The following is a 17,622-nucleotide window of genomic DNA, read 5'->3' as shown; positions in this document are numbered from 1 at the left end:
TCAGTAACCCCATGGAGGTACATATAAAATAAAATAAAAACTGCAACAATGAGTTAACATTTAAAGAGTTCTTACCATGTACCAGCGTTTTACATGGATGTTCTCCTTTAATCTCCTTGATAACCCAATGAATTTGGATGTACAAGAGTTTAAAAGACATGTTCAAGATCATTCATGTGGTCAAGAGTAGAGAGCAGGGACTTCCCTGGTGGTCCAGTGGTTAGGACTCCAGGCTTCCATTGCAGGGGGCACGGGTTCAATCCCTGGTTGGGGAACTAAGATCCCACGTGCCACATGGCACGGCCAAAAAAAAAAAAAGAGTAGAGAACAGGCAAGAATGGAGGCATGTCTTTAAGAGAGTTAAAAACCAGATTTGGGATTCAGCCAATTCCTACCCTCTCCAAGCAGGCTGGCACCTTTGGTCTTCGGTAACCTCTTTTTGTTACTTGCACGCCCCCAAGTGGAGGAAAACCGAAGGTCACATGGCACTTGAGTGGAATTAGCTGCAACAAAAAGGAATAAATAGCAAGGAGGCACGAACAATATAGGGCAGTGTGCTGGCAGGGAGGGTCCCTGAGAGCCGAGCAGGGAGGGAGAAGCCGCCGACTGTGAGATGCAAGGACAAAACGCTTTTACTCGGGGTGCGTGGTGCCATGTGGTGTAGGAGCTCTCAGGGGCCATTTGTCTTTGTCTGACTATTATTCCACAATGTCTGTTACAACTTGTTGGTGCCCTGTACCAGGGTGACAAATCCATGCAGACAGCTCACTAGGCAGGTAGCTTCTGTGTGTTTGAAGGAAAAAACATGCATCCTTACGCGATGCGACACACTCACTCTCTAGCTTGGTTTCAGGGCCAAATGTATATGTACATATACAGATACAGGTGTGTGTATACATATGCACACACACAGTGTGTGCGTACATATATGCGTACACGCGTGCGTAAGCCTGTATGTTTACAAGTGTACACAGGTATATGTGTGTGAATATTCATAAGTGCATGCACGCATATATATGTGCATGTGTGTGCATAGATGTGTGTATACACACACGCACACACACACATCTTGCATCTCTCAGTTACTCCACTGGGGAAAAAATGCTTTCTTATTCTCAGTAATAACATTCTTTCTGAGGATTGAGAGGTTTGGGTAGTTACTCTTGGCTCAATCATTTTTCCCATCACTCCCGACTTTTAAAAAATATATAAATTTATTTATCTTTTTATTTTGGCTGCGTTGGGTCTCCGTTGCTGCGCATGGGCTTTCTGTAGTTGCTGCGAGTGGGGACTACTCTTCGTTGCAGTGGCTTCTCTTGTTGCGGAGCACAGGCTCTAGGCGCAGGGGCTTCAGTAGTTGTGGCTCACGGGCTGTAGAGTGCAGGCTCAGTAGTTGTGGCTCACGGACTTTGTTGCTCCACCACATGTGGGATCTTCCCGGACCAGGGCTCGAACCCAGACCAGGGCTCCCCTGCATTGGCAGGCGGATTCTTAACCACTGTGCCACCAGGGAAGTCCCCACTCTCTACTTTTTGATCTAAAAGAGAAAAATACCAGGTGATAGGCTCTTTCAGTCCTTGAGGGAGACAACAGTAATCTTACATTCCTCCAGGCTCTCTGCTCTAGTAGTGTTGCCCTTGTAAGTATTAACATATCGTATTAATCAGGGTTCTTCAGAGAGACAGAACCAATAGGAGACAGATAGGTAGATGATAGATAGATATATAGATAGATAGATGATTGATAGATAGATACAGATAGTTTTAAGAGGAGATTTGTTGTAGAAACTGGCTCATGGGGTTTTGGAGGTCAAGAAGTCCCACCATCTGCCATCTGCATGCTGGAGAAGGTGGAAACCTGGTGGTACAATTCAGTTCGAGTCTGAAAGCCAAGAATTGGGGCTAGTGGTTTAAGTGCCACTCTGAGTCAGTAAACCCAAGGACCAGGAGTACCGATGTTGATGCCTGAGGGCAGGAGAAGATGGATGGCTCACCCCAAGCACAGAGAGAGAATGGTTTGCCCTTGCTCTGCCTTTTTGTTCTATTTGCCCCCTCAAAGGATTGAATGATGCCCACCCACACAGGGGAGGATCTTCTGCTTTACTCAGTTCACCAATTCAAATGCTAATCTTTTCTGGAAACACCCTCACACACAAACCCAGAAATAATGCCTTACCAGGTACCTGGGCATCACTTAACCCAGTCAAGTAGACACAATAAAAATAACCATCACACATATGCAGTCCTGGTCTGAGGGCAAACCCAACTGGCCAGGGAGAGAATGAAATTTTGTTGAGTCCTTACTGCGTGCCACACGCCAGTCCTTTTAGCTCCCTTATCTTAATAGATCCTGCCAGTAACTTTGAGAGGGTGATAGAATTCTTCCCATTTATATATTTGGGGAATGAGGCTCTGTCTGACAACGTAAGTAACATGTTTTACATCCTACATCCAGTATATGATGGAGCTAGGATTGAACCCAGCTCTCACTCTCCCAAAGGCTAGGACATTTCCGTTGAGTCTGTGGGTTTCAAACTTTGGTTAACTTCAAAATCACCCACGCAGCCCTCTGAAAATGAAAATCTCTGAGTCCTGCCTTAACCCTGCTGAATCTTACTCTTTTCATAAGGCTCCTTGTCCTTTTCAGAAAAAACAAACAAACGAACAAAACAAATACAGGTCATTAAAAACTCCAGTACCTTAGGAAGGTCAACTTATATATTCTTGAAGGTTCCTTGCAGTCTTCAAATTTTGTATGAGTTATCTATTGCTGTACAACAAATTGCCCCCAGACTTATCAGCTTCAAACAACAAGCATGTATGATCTCACGTGTAATGTGGGTCAAGGCATAACTTCACTGAGTGCCTCTGGCTCAAAGCCTTTCATGAGGTTTCAGTCAAGCTGTCAAGCAATGTGGTCTCCTGTGAAGTCCTGATTTAGAGAAGAGCACTCACTTCCAAGCTCACATACGTGGCTGTTTGCAGACCTTGATCTCTTACCCTGTGGGCCTCTTCACGGGACGCCCACATAGCATGGCAGAGGAAGAGATTTCAAAGAGTGAAAGTGCCTAAGCTAGAAGCCACTATCTTTAAAACCTGATAAGGTGCAGCGTCCTGCTGGTTCAGCTTTGTTGCATTTGTTAGAAATGGGTCAACAATTCCAGCTCATAGCTAGAGGGAGGGTGTTATACAAGATCATGAACACAGGGATGATGGAGGGTCACCTTGGAGGCTGGCCATCACAACACATCTCAGGCTTCCTTGGGTGGGGCAGGTGAAGGAAGGATGGAGGCGGGGAGTGGTTTGAACTCCTGGAGATTGCCGTGTGACCAGTAAACATTTGGATGAAAATAATGTCTGATCCAAATTGTTTTATCTTTGCAAAAGCAGATTTGCAACAGAATTAGGTTTGATAGTCTCTGCTTAAAAAATTTAAATAATAATGAAATATTGATTATTAACTATCTACATGCTATATTCTAAACTCTTTAGAGAAACAGTAAAGATGTGGTTATGATTACTCTTATGGCCTGCTCTTTCATTATTGCCCCTTTTTTTTCTGGTTGGTAGAACACCGAAAAGCATCAGACTTGGGGGTAGAAAGCTTCCAGCTTTGACTCTGCCATTTTTGCCTCATTTTCCTAAGCCTCAGCTTCCTCACATGTAAAAGGAGAATCAAATCCCTTGTTTTACCCTCTCACAGGATTGTAAAGAGGATAATAATATAAAATAAGTTATCCAATCAACTAATCTATGACAAAGGAAGCAAGGATACACAATGGAGAAAAGACAGTCTCTTCAATAAGTGGTGCTGGGAAAACTGGACAGCTACATGTAAAAGAATGAAGCTAGAACACTCCCTAACACCATACACAAAAATAAACTCAAAATGGATTAAAGACCTAAATGTAAGACCAGACACTATAACACTCTTAGAGGAAAACATAAGAAGAACACTCTTTGACATAAATCACAGCAAGATCTTTTTTTTTTAACATCTTTATTGGAGTATAATTGCTTTACAGTGGTGTGTTAGTTTCTGCTTTATAACAAAGTGAATCAGCTGTACCTATACATATATCCCCATATCTCCTCCCTCTTGCGTCTCCCTCCCACCCTCTCTATCCCATCCCTCTAGGTGGTCACAAAGCACCGAGCTGATCTCCCTGTGCTATGTGGCTGCTTCCCACTAGCTATCTATTTTACATTTGGTAGTGTATATATGTCCATGCCACTCTCTCAGGAGAGGGTGTGGAGAAAACGGAACCCTCTTGCACTGTTGGTGGGAATGTAAATTGATACAGCCACTATGAAGAACAGTACTGAGGTTCCTTAAAAAACTAAAAATAGAATTACCATATGACCCAGCAATCCCACTACTGGGTATCTACCCAGAGAAAACCATAATTCAAAAAAGACACATGCACCCTAATGTTCATTACAGCACTATTTACAATAGCCAGGTCATGGAAGCAACCTAAATGTCCATCAACAGACGAATGGATAAAGAAGATGTGGCACATATATACAATGGAATATTACTCAGCCATAAAGAGGAACAAAATTGGGTCATTTGTAGAGACGTGGATGGACCTAGAGATTGTCGTACAGAGTGAAGGAAGTCAGAAAGAGAAAAACAAATATCGTATATTAACGCATATATGTGGAACCTAGAAAAGTGGTACAGATGAAGCGGTTTGCAAGGCAGAAATAGAGACACAGATGTAGAGAACAAACGTATGGACACCAAGCGGGGAGAGCGGCAGTGGGGGGGCTGGTGGTGGGATGAACTGGGAGATTGGGATTGACATGTATACACTGATGTGTATAAAATGGATGACTAATAAGAACCTGCTGTATAAAAATAATAAAATAAAATTATAAATAAATCTGAAAGCGTTTTGTGAAGAATTTATCATAGTAGAGAGAGTGGCGTGTAGTATGTAGTGGTTGTGGTAACAGAATCAAATGTAATGTCTCTTCTGGCAAAAATATCCCTCAGATGTGTATACATCTCTCCATCCAGGAGTCTTGTGCTGGTTCCATTACCTAGAGGTTTCTTTTCTTTGTTTCGCTTCCTGTTGTTACAGACCGGTTGAAAAAGGATCACCCAGTCACATCCTACTCCTTGGATTAGAATTCATCTTTGAGCAGCTTTACTTTGTTTAGAAGTAGCATGCTACTTTGTTCCGGCAGGCTTACATCCTGGTGTCCTGTGTTACGTCTCTACCTGATTGTGCACATCCACGGTGCAGGGGCTGTCTGTCACGCATTTTGGTATGTCCGTAATCCCTTATAAAATTAAATATACTCTACCTCATTTCAGTAAGCTTTGGGAGTAGATAATAAAAACTGAAACCTGAGAGAGGTTAAAGGAGTCATATTAATTTCTGAATTTACCAGCATCTAACAAAGGTATGCACACAGGAGGCACACAATCTTTTTGTTGCTATTGTCTTGTGCAGACACAGTGATGGTCAAGATGGTTTCTGTTTGGGGGAAACCCATGTTGTCCTCTCTTCTTCACCATGCCTAGCGACTTCTTCTTCTTTTTTTTTTTTTTAAGATTTTTATTTTATATTGGAGTAGAGTTGATTAACAATGTTGTGTTAGTTTCAGGTGTACTGCAAAGTGATTCAGTTATACATATACATGTATCTATTCTTTTTCGGATTCTTTTCCCATTTAGGTTATTACAGAATATTGAGCAGAGTTCCCTGCGCTATACAGTAGGTCCTTATTGGTTACCTATTTTTTTAAGGTTTTTAAAAATTAATTAATTAATTAATTAATTTTGGCTGTTTTGGGTCTTCGTTGCTGTGTGCAGGCTTTCTCTAGTTGTGGCGAGCGGGGGCTACTCTTCGTTGCGGTGCATGGGCTTCTCATTGCAGTGGCTTCTCTTGTTGCAGAGCACGGGCTCTAGGCGTGGGCTTCAGTAGGTGCGGCACGTGGGCTCAGTGGTTGTGGCTCACGGGCTCTAGAGCGCAGGCTCGGTAGTTGTGGCACACGGGCTTAGCTGCTCCGCGGCATGTGGGATCTTCCAGGACCAGGGCTTGAACTCGTGTCCCCTGCAGGCAGATTCTTAACCACTGCACCACCAGGGAAGTCCCTGGTTATCTTTTTTAAATATAGCAGTGTATATATATGTTATTCCCAAACTCCCAATCTATCCCTGTCCCCACTCCACCCCCTTTCCCCTTTGGTAACCATAAGTTTGTTTTCTAAGTCTGTGAGTCTGTTTCTGTTTTGTAAATAAGTGTATTTATTCCATTTTTTTTAAGATTCTGCATATAAGCTATATCATATGATATGTCTTTCTCTGTCTGACTTACTTCACTTAGTATGATCATCTCCAGGTGCACCCATGTTGCTGCAAATGGCATTATTTCATTCTTTTTAATGGCTGAGTAATATTCCATTGTATATATGTACCACATCTTCTTTACCCATTCATCTGTCGATGGATACTTAGGTTGCTCCCATGTCCTGGCTGTTGTAAACAGCACTGCAGCGAACACTGGTGTGGCCTAGCATCTTCCTGTTACCTGATGCCCCAACCTCCGTGGACTGATCCTGGCAAGTCCCTGGCAGTATGTCTAGATGTGCATCCACACACAAGCTGCTGTTTTCCTTGTACTCCAGGGCAGACAACTGAACCTGCTTCTTCATTTCAGGCTTTATTTAGATTTGTTAACATGACTTTGGATGCTTTCATGGACTTTGCCTTTGGAAGTGCAGCCTCTGTTAATTCCCCTTTGATTGTGCATCTCCCAAGCTGCAGTCTGAGGCACCATCTTGCCTCCACCACCTGATTTCTCCACCACGTCAGGTCCTAGTCCAGCAGGAGATTCAACTGCATGCGTGGTACAGATTTTACAGAGGTACTTCTTACTAATTTGTTCTCTTTCCTCTCAACCCAGCCCTAGGAGTGGATGAAACCATTAGACTGTGAATGTTTTGAATTAACTTACTTAATTATGAAGAGTCCCTTAAACTTTCCCTTTAAATCTAATTCAGGCTTCTCTTTCCAGACTGATTCAATTAAGATTCATTTTAACTGTGGAGCCCTGTCTTCCTAATTGTTCTTTTTAAGTCCTTTAAAAGACATGTATCAAATTCCCAAGTGCTGTCTGCCTTCTCAGTTTACCTCCAATTCCTTACTTAATGAAGCTGAAAAGAGTGGGTGATTACATTGTTCCTCTATTTTTATTGGACCTGCCCAGGAGAATTTGTTCCATTCTGCTGAAATACTACTAACTTGAAATTTTCACAAAGACTTAAGAAACATTCTGCATATGTATAGGATGTAGGAGAGTTATGCCCAATGATTTTTTTAATTAAAAATATATTAATGGAAAAGAATGTAAAAAGACTGTATATATGTGTATAACTGAGTCACTTTGCTGTACAGCAGAAATTAGCACAACATTGTAAATCAACTATACTTCAATTAAAAAAAAAACCACCATGCCACAGTTAAAAGAAAAACAACAAATAAAAAATTCCAGAGCAAGTGTTTTAGCTCCTAATGCAAAAACAAACAAAACAAAATAAAACAAAATATATTAAGTGCCCATTATATGCCAGGCACTCCTCAACATGCTGTTATTTCAATGGTGAAAAAGATAGCTGTGGTACTTGCCTTTGGTCCTCACTTCAGTCCAGTGAGAAAGATGCTGGGGCAGGTGGTGGTCCTATGATGTGATACATGTTGTGCTAGAGATACGCCCAGAAGATTGTGTTGGCAAAGAGACGTGACACTTCTTTCTGCTTAGGGAAGAGGTATCACGAAAGGCTTCCTGGAGGAGGTGACACTTATGCTCTTCCAGAAAGATGAATACGAATATAAAATATCCAGAAGGATTAATTGGACATCATTCAGTTGCTAGGTAGAGATACCAAAAAGAATAAGTTTAAGCACAAAGAAAGAAGTTATTGACTGCCACAAGTGAGGGGTTCAAGGGACTGCCCAGGTATGGGTGGAATCCCGGTCTAGACAATGTCTACAATTCTCTTGTTCTTACACATACATTTTATTTTCCTGTTTGTTTCTCTAGAATTTTTCTCCCATTTAGGCAAGTGGAATACGCTAAGCTGATCCAGGCTTGCATGGTCCTTGTACAAATGGGTACTCTGCCGGGATCCACGTCAGTTCCCCAGAAAAGGACACTGCATGGTCCTGTTTGGGCCACATTCCTATTCTCTTACTCACTCATGTGTTCAGTCATCCACTGCAGTTAATTAGAAGCACTGTTCTCGAGTTTATCTCTGGACACTGAAATCTGTGCACCCAGGTCAGCCTGAATCACGAGCCTCCCATGAGGTTGGGGAGACCAGCTATATTATGAGCATTCCCACCATGCTGGAGAAAGGAATCCCTTTAAAAATATTTCTGGACAAATTAACAATGGTGCTATATGTGTTACACCATGCAAAGATAAGGGGGGTCGTCCTGTATGAAGTCCTAGAGTTAGAGCCCTCGGGGTCCATTAGGGTAATGCCTGCACACTTCCAGGTGCACAGGAATCGCCCGTGGATACTGATTCAAGGTGGATTTGGATTCAGTAGATCTGGGGTGGAGCCTGAGACTCTGCAGCTCCCTGCTGAGCTGATACAGCTGGTCCGTGGACTATGCTTTGAGCAGCAAGGCATCAGTAATCCAAGTCATTTAATATGGTTGGAGTTTAGGTGACAAGAAAGGGTCAAGTGGTAAAGGAGATGAGAGCGATGAGAACCCCAGAAGGCCTGGACCCTCAAGGCCCTTGTTCAGTTATTCTCCATTTGCCTGATAGCTCCACTTCTCACCTTACTTGGTGCCCTGGGAGGCTGCCCTGGTGGACTACATCATCTGTGCAGCGTTTCTAGTTTCTAGTTGCTGGTGGGAGGCACCAGCAGATGATGAGAGTAAAAGTGGCCACAGTATTTGCTCTCACTGTTCTGTCCTTGTCGGAATAGAGCCTGGGTAGCAGCTGGTGCTTCTACCTATGGCCACAGCCCCCAGGTAGAGATGGTTCCCCTGCAGCTCCCATCAGGTTCTGGAACACTGCGCCTCGCCCTGACCCTGGATCCAGGGGTGGTGGCTGGTTCCAGCTGTGGTTGGTTCCTGGGTGAACATCCCCCCTTGATGCTGTCTGAGCCCTGCTGGAGTGTGCCATCTGTTTTCTGCTGGGACTCTCTGATGCACCTCTCATTCCATGTCTGTAAAATGGGCTAATAATGGCTATGCTGCCTGGTTCTTGTGAGATTTATAGAAAACAGTTTATCGAATGTGCCCGCTGTGGTGCCTGGACGTGTGGACTCCTCACAATTGAACACTAGAAAGGCTCATTGCTTCTCAGTGTTCACACACTCCTTTTTAGACAGTGTCATTCACCCTTCTCCTGAGAATGTGCTGTTGGGACCCTTAGACTCTGGCCCCCAGGCCACAGCTGGTCAGGCCAGAGGTAAGTCAGTAGCCCAAACTAGGCCAGTCAGCCTCTGCCTGCAGGGAATCTGGAGTCCAGGTCTCGGAGCCTTGTAGGACTCTGTCGTGCTCTTCATCTGGAAGACCACGTAAAGCTATGGATGTGAGGGCTCGCTTGTTTTCAGAGCAGGTAAGGAAGTGGGGAAGAATGAGGAGGAGAGATTAAAAGGTGAGGGGGAGAAAGACCGGGAGAGAGGGAGAGGCACCTGGCGTCTGATTGATTTATATTTTGTTTGTTTGTTTTTGCGGTACGCGGGCCTCTCACTGTTGTGGCGTCTCCCGTCGCGGAGCACAGGCTCCGGACGCGCAGGCTCAGCGGCCATGGTTCACGGGCCCAGCCGCTCCGCGGTATGTGGGCTCTTCCCGGACCAGGGCACGAACCTGCGTCCCCTGCACCGGCAGGCGGACTCTGAACCACTGCGCCACCAGGGAAGCCCGGCGTCTGATTGATTTCTTATTCCTATTTCTAATGCCTCCTGAGGTCCCGCTTCCTTTGCAGGACGTGAGACTTTCCCAGCACCCTCAAGGCTTTGTGAGTGACCGTCTACACAGACAAGTGGGTGATGTGGTCATTTTCCCTTGAACCCGGTGGCAAAGGAGTAGCCCCCTGAACAGAACCTCTGTTGGGTTAGGAAGGAATAAGGGGTAGCTGGCAAAGCAGAAACCAGGGCTAGTTAGAGTGAAGCAAGCACGTCATGCAGTGTAATTCGAGCGCTCGAGAAACAATCACTTCCCTGGGGTTTTTCCTGGGATGTTTACTGGCCCCCTCCCGAGCAGAATGGAAAAAACTACAAGAGCAAGTTCTCTGACTCAAAGGGCCAGCTTGTCATTTCTCAGCATTCCTGTGATTTTGCGTTCAGCCAGCTCCAGTTCAAAGTGAACCTGCCTTTGGGCACAAAGACTCAGCTCCAGGTTTGTGAGTGTGAAGGGTAGCTGCGCATCCAGCCCTGACTGTCCGCCACCCCTGATGTCAGTGTTCTGACAGCATGTCTGGAGCCCCAGCCTGCTTGCTGGCGAAGCCTCTCAGCTTCTCCAGCATCCCCGAGGACTCTCAGGGCGGGAAGAGGGCTCGTATCCTGCCTTCCGATTGTTCTCTCACGATCTTTTTCTTGACTTTGCCATCACTCTGCTTCCCCTATGGCCTTCAGAAACTGCTGTGCACTCTCTGTCTTGCTTTTTTCCCAAATGGAGGATATTCACATGACTTACACTCTCCAGATTACTAACAGGAAGCCATTGGATGCAACAACCTTTCCCTGAGTGCTGAGGATGTTGGAGGATGATTATGGCTCAGAGTAGAACAGGTGAGACATTGCAATAGGCTGGGCCGGGACGCATACGCCCCCGTGAGCTCTCATTGGCTGTCTTTCTCCACATGACCTGGCTGATCTTCCTGCTATTGGTGCCAGCCTTTTACCCTTTACCCTTTACCTTCAGCCCTTACTGGGCCTGTACTCCTCTTGTTTAGCTGCCCTGGGGATCTTCAAAATCCTATGTTTGGAGAACAGAGACCCGATTAATTTGTGATGCAGAAAAATCCCCTCCTTAGGTATATACATCAAATCAGCTTCCGGCTCTCACTTTGTACTTGGAAAGATTCCTGTTGGTGAGCTTTTCCTAAACAAAGAACAATTGTCTTCCTAAGAGCATTCTTCTGTCCTCCTAAAGCCAAGCTTAGTGCTTTCCAGATTCTACTCTCAGGACTCCTCCAATCTCTATGCTGCTTCCCCTTCTCAGACACCAAGGACCATATGAAAGGGAATGTGTCTCCTTCTCTCCGTATTTACTCTCTTAGTATGATAAGTTGGCTTTGACCCATTCCTTATACTGGTTCCAGCTCTCCCCCCCATCTTCATTCTCTTACTTTTTACCCTCAGTGCACTTTAGTTTGGGTCATGAGTGCTGCTACATATTCTAGTTACAGCTTTGACTATTTTCCACCCTAATTTGGGTTCTCCCTTTGCCAGTGTCTCCTGAACCTACAGAAGAGTTTGATTAGTCCCCAGCATCCACTTACCTTGGTGTTATTTTCCTTCCAACGTGGTTTTCTCCATCTGTAGGGTCAGAGCTGGACATATGTTTCCTGAGCTATCCAGATGTACCAAACTATCCAAAGAGTCCTTGGCCCCAAATGGAGAGATTATTAGAACAGCATGTCAGGTTTCCTTCTGTCACTGCCCTTCTAGGTCTGCCAAAGCATCTCTTTCTTGTTTTATTTTTGTTTTTTGTTTTTAATTTTTTGGCCGCACCACACGGCATGTGGGATCTTAGTTCTCCGACCAGGGCTTGAACCCAGGTCCGCTGCATTGGGAGAGCAGAGTCTTAACCACTGGACTGACAGGGACGTCCCTCTTTCTTGGTTTTAACCTCTGCTGGAATCACGCCTTTCATTGAATTCTACACTAATGTCACATCGTAAGTGTGGCTATGGTTAATGGGGATTATGACATTTATTGCAACTCAAACATATACCTGACTTTATCCTCTGAGTACTTAGTAGGATTACACATCCCTTCTCCTTTGAAGTTAAACATGTGACTAATTTCAGCCAACAAAATGAAGCAAAAGTGAAGAGCTTTGCTTCATGGAAGGAAGTCTAAGACCTTGGGTACAATTTGCATTGTGCTAGTCCTCTGTGATGACAATGTAAGCCCATGTGGGAGGAGCGCCTCTTATGGCCTATATGCCTGGCCGACTAGGGTTTGGGTCATGTAGCCTAAGAGAGAAATAACTCCCCTCTTTTTTAAAGTACCGTAATGTGAGATTGCTTGTTGCTGCAGTATAACCTTGCCTTATCCTGACTAATACAGTGATTGCATCCTCTCTCCGGGCTCTAGTTTATTCATTTGTAAAAGGATGTAGTTGGACAAATTATCACTTAAGTTTCTTTCATCTCTGACATTCGAGGACTCTACATCTTATCTGACAGTATCCAGGCAAGAGCGGTGGCCCGTTAGTTGTTCCTCTTGGAATGTTTCCATGAAGCTCATGAATGATTAAGATATGTGTCTGGATAACACCCAGTGGCAATAGAAATGAGACAGCTGGCTAAACAATTGTAAACTCTAATCAGGGTGTGTACTCCAGATGCTCAAATATTATTCTCAAATGTCCAAATAAATGCCCATCACAATCTCGATGCTGAGATTTTTCTTTTTCTTAACATGATTTTTACTGGCTGTCAAACTAATTTGTGGAAAGCCCATAATGCAAGTGTCACATTGTTTTATTAGGGACATATGAGCATTGTGGGAAGTGTTTATGAAACCAAACGTGCAGGAGAGATAAATAATACACCAATAAAATACCAGAATCACAAGAGCAATTTTTTCAAGGGGAAGCACCTTATCATTGAAACAATTTTTTAATAATATTTACAAATATGGTTGACTATGTTTTCCTTGTGCTTAATATCAGTTATTATTATTTTTTAAAATTTATTTTATTTATTTATTTTTAGCTGTGTTGGGTCTTTGTTGCTTCGTGGGCTTTTCTGTAGTTGCGGCGAGCGGGGGCTACTCTTCCTTGCGGTGCGCAGGCTTCTCATTGCGGTGGCTTCTCTTGTTGCTGAGTATAGGCTCTAGGCGTGCGGGCTTCAGTAGTTGTGGCTCGCGGGCTCTAGAGTGCACGCTCAGTGGCTGTGGTGCACGGGCTTAGTTGCTCTGGGGCATGTGGGATCTGCCTGGACCAGGGCTTGAACCCGTGTCCCCTGCATTGGCAGGTGGATTCTTAACCACTGTGCCACCAGGAAAGCCCTATTATTATTTTTTGACTAAGGAAGAGTAACATGGAGAAAATCTATTTACAGACTTCCTTGATTTGATTATTTTACAGCAGATTCCATGCAGAAATTTTGGAATCAGAGTGACTGACTTAGAATTTTGATTTTGCCATTGTTCATAATGTGACTTAAGCTCTCTGAGTCTTACTTTCTTGATTTGTAAAATGAAGATGCTGTTAGTTATATTTCACAATAAATTGCAGATAAAATTAGAGTATGCATATGTAGTCATTAGTGGAGCAATATTGATATCATCCTTGCTGTTATCATTGTGTTCATAGAAAAGACATACATACTGGCCTCTGATGGCTTCACACGGCATTGATAACACACTTCAACATTATCAGAGTCTACTGACATCAAACAGCCACAAGGTAAGATGAACTGCCCTTAATGCTGCACTCTGTCATTTTCAAGATGACTTCACCCACAGATTATCACAGGGGCTTTCTCATAAAACCCAGCTTAGTGAGTTAATCAACCTGCGGGAGGTATTAGAGGACAGAATGGATGTACATTTCAAAGGAGCTTTAGCCCTAAATCGTCCCAAATCACATGTCTGCACAATTTTCTTCTCCATCGCAGTTAACTTGTTGGTCACAATTTATTGAACAGCTTTTACCTGCTTCGGTTCTGGAATAATCCTTGCCATCCATCTCTCGTCAGTTTAACAAATGCTTCCCTCTCTTCCTAAGGTTGTCCATGAAAGGGAAGGGACTTCATTTCACGTGTAAAGATTTAAGTGTTTGAATGGTGGTTATCTTCCAGAATTTAAAAGAAATCCCATTCTTTGAAAAAAGAATCAAGAAGTATCAATATGTATCATGGGTAAATTTTATCTGGCATCAAAATAGTATAATAATAGCTAATTGAGTTCTTCCTATTTGCCAAGCACTGCTATGTGCTTTACACAGAGAAATCATAATTGCCCTGTGAGTTTCTGTCTCGTGATATCCTTTTCATTTAAAGTTTATTTTTTATGAGGTGACACTGGTTACAGCGTAAGTTCCACGTGTACAACATCATTTTTCTACTTCTGTGTATGCTACAGCATGCTCACCACCAAAATTTTTGTTCCCATCAAAAGCACCATATGGTGAACCCCCTTTACCTGTTTCACCTTCTCCTTAACCCTTTCACTTCTGGTAACCACCACTCTGTTCTCTGCATCTACGTGTTTGCTTTTGTTTGGTTTGGTTTGTTCGCTTATTTAGTTTTGTTGTTGTTGCTTATATTCCACACATGAGAGAAGCAAAATTTCATCTTTCTTTATGGCTGAGTAGTGTTCCACTATGTATAAATATATATTATCCTTTTATCCATTGATGGGCACTTAGGTTGTTCGCAAATCTTGGCTATTGTAAATAATGCTGCAATGAACTTAGAGGTGCATATATCTTTTTGAATTAGTGTTTTCATATCCTTTGGATAGATACACAGAAGTGGGATATCTGAATCCTATGGTAGTTCTATTCTTAATTTTTTTGAGGAATCTCCATAATGTTTTCCGTAGTCATCGCACCAATTTATATTCCCACCAACAGTTTGTAAGGGCTCCCTTTTCTCCACACCCTCACCAAGACTTGTCATTTTCTGCCTTTTTGATCATATCCATCCTAACAGGTGTGAGGTGATATCCCACTATGGTTTTTTTTCTTTTGCGGTACGCGGGCCTCTCACTGTTGTGGCCTCTCCCGTTGCATAGCACAGGCTCCGGACGCACAGGCTCAGCGGCCATGGCTCACGGGCCCAGCCGCTCTGCGGCATGTGGGATCCTCCCAGACCTGGGCCCCTGCATCGGCAGGTGGACTCTCAATCACTGCGCCACCAGGGAAGCCCCCCACTATGGTTTTGATTTGCATTTCCCTGATTATTAGTGATGTTGAACATCTTTGCGTGTGCCTGTTGGCCATCTGTATGTCTTCTTTGAAGACAAGTCCATTCCGCTCCTCTGCCCACTTTTTATCTTCTTTTTAAAACTGTGGAAAGAGTTCAGTGGGTTTGGGCAACCCCCCTAAGATCTTTTAGCTGGTAAATGAAGAGTTGATATTCAAAACCAGATTGGCTGACTCTGTAGTTTGCACTTTAATCCCTGTGTGCACTTCTGTCCCAAATGTAAGAGATGCTCCATGATGGAAGCAGAGGAAACAGCCAAATCCAGTCCAGGTGCCTGGGCTGCATCATCAGACTTGGACTATGTATAGTGAATCATATATCAATACATAGTAAGATACACATTACATTATATATACTGAGATATACATATATCTCACTATGCTATAACTTTTTCATCTTAAGAAATGAATAGAAGTTACTGAATGATTGGTGCATCTCTGAACTCTTGAGTATAAGGTGACTCCTGGCTTTTTGAGAGGAAGCACACAATTTATAGGTAATTCATTAGCTGTAAGTTCTTTCTTGGTTGCCTACTTTCAAGTATTTTTCAAGTGTCTTTTCTTACTGCAGTATAAACTCATGAAGGCTAAAATTTTGGGTCTGTTTTATTTGCGTATTTGTCACTGTGCTAAAATAGTGCTCTGTATGCGTTCAGTAAATATTTGCTGACTAAATAAATACATTGTCTCGAGCTCTTCCTGTTTGTAGCATCTGCTAACTGTCCCGCTTAGTGGTTGCTGTCCTCTTGTGGTTTTTCATTTCTGACCATGAGCTCACTTTCAGTGGGTGTTAAGTCTGTTGGAGAATTATCTGGGCCCCCATTTGCGGAGCATTCATTTAGACAGATTTGTGTCTATATCTGCTTCAGAGAATTGGGAGAGTATGATTTCACTGATCCTAGAGCAGTTTTAAAATATTTATTTATTTAATATGCAGACCATATACTCTTACAGGGCGGGCCTGAGTTTTGCGTATCAGGCATGACTGTATGCTTTCTCCCTTCTTTCTTTGGCCAGCGGATAGCGTTTTTGTTCTGTTTCACATAAAGACTGGGCATTCGTACTTTTCTCTAACAGGTAGCTCTCATGTGCACAGGAACCCTGGCTGGTACTTCATGACCTTTTCTGATGCTAAAGATCTCTCCCCCAGGCATGGAATTGCAGATTTGGTCCTGATTCTCCCATAAATCCTTTAGGTTTGTCATCTCATTACCAATGTGTTTGCTCTTCATCCCTTTATTGGATTAACCTCACTTTATGTATGAAAAAATAATAAATTTTGGTTAGGTTTTATCCAGCATTCTATTTGTTTTAGCTTGGAGATAGAGAATTCTTATGTCAGCTCAGTCTGTTATATTGAATAGAAATCCTCAGCAGCACTGTGCATAATGAAAGTCTTGCTGGGGATAATAGTATTAAAATTGTCAGTTTTCTTATTAGTTCCCACCTCCACTCAGCGCTGTTCTCATGATGGCTGGGGCTGTGTTCTATCCCTGCAGCACAGCACTGCACTCAGCATATTATAGGTCACAGCAAGTGCTGACAGTTGGGTGAATCAGCATTCATGCATTCATTTTCTTTCATGCTTTACCCATTTTCTGATTCCCTACGCCTCCCTCCATTATGGCTTCAGTACCTGCTGCCCCTCCCCCCGTCCCAGCAGACTCCGGGATATGACCCAAGGCCTTGAGTATTTTTATTCAACTTTTTCTGTTTTTCCCCCAAACTAATATTCAAGGTACCATCTACTCCTGCTGCACCATGAGTGTACCTCCCCACAACTTTGGTTCTTTTCTAGAATAACCTGTGGCTTGGAATGACCTCCAAGCAAACTGGATTCTGAATTAGAGCGGGGTGCAGAGAATACAGTGTCTAGGTTGTATGGGATATAAAGGGTGAATGGCAAAAGGTGAGTCCAGACAACAGTTAGGAACAGACAAACCATGCCTAGGATGGAAATTCTAAGGGTAAGGTATTATATGTATCTTGAGGGCACTGGGAATTTGGGCCTTATGCACAGAGAAGGAAACTAGAGTCTAGTTATTAGGACTGGGGTATAGAGTTAAAGCTAATGTGGCAGAAAATGAGTTGACAACAGAGGTAACTAGTGTGTGTGTGTACACATGTGTGCATGTACACATCCTGCTTGAGGCAAGAAGTTAAAACACACACGTATACATATATAAATACATATATTTTTTCTTTTTTTTTTGGCGGTACGCGGGCCTCTCACGGTTGTGGCCTCTCCCGTTGCGGGGCACAGGCTCTGGACGCGCAGGCTCAGCGGCCATGGCTCGCGGGCCCAGCTGCTCCGCGGCATGTGGGATCTTCCCGGACCGGGGCACGAACCCGCTTCCCCTGCATCGGCAGGCGGACTCTCAACGACTGCGCCACCAGGGAAGCCCTATTTTTTCTTTTAAGATCTTGAGATTTTGATGGTCAGACCTTCAGGTACGTCAGACTCACTAGTGGGAGTAGAAGGAT

At 43.6% G+C, this 17,622-nt stretch overlaps 1 protein-coding gene and 1 long non-coding RNA gene across 13 annotated transcripts in view; one reads left to right on the top strand and one right to left on the bottom strand.

Moving 5' to 3' along the window:
• The window catches only part of LOC307176255 (uncharacterized protein), a 321,330-nt gene that overhangs the window by 294,379 nt on the left and 9,329 nt on the right, over window positions 1-17,622 (top strand). For all 12 annotated transcript variants that reach the window (XR_013824654.1, XR_013824655.1, XR_013824656.1 and 9 more), the window contains one exon: window positions 13,525-13,617. Coding sequence is in view for 1 of the 12 variants with exons in the window: in XM_079902182.1 (XP_079758308.1) it covers window positions 13,525-13,617 (93 nt within the window). In the remaining 11 variants the exon portion in view is untranslated. The remainder of the gene's footprint in view (window positions 1-13,524; window positions 13,618-17,622) is intronic.
• The window catches only part of LOC307176257, a 126,022-nt gene continuing 109,552 nt past the window's right edge, over window positions 1,153-17,622 (bottom strand). The window contains exon 6 of the long non-coding RNA XR_013824666.1: window positions 1,153-1,537. This is a non-coding gene — a long non-coding RNA (uncharacterized lncRNA). The remainder of the gene's footprint in view (window positions 1,538-17,622) is intronic.

Source organism: Stenella coeruleoalba (assembly GCF_951394435.1).
Source record: "Stenella coeruleoalba genome assembly, chromosome: 17".
In the NCBI taxonomy this organism is placed as follows: Eukaryota; Metazoa; Chordata; class Mammalia; order Artiodactyla; family Delphinidae; genus Stenella; species Stenella coeruleoalba.
The sequence above is the reverse complement of the archived record's forward strand: the minus strand, read 5'-3'. Positions and strand labels throughout refer to the sequence as shown.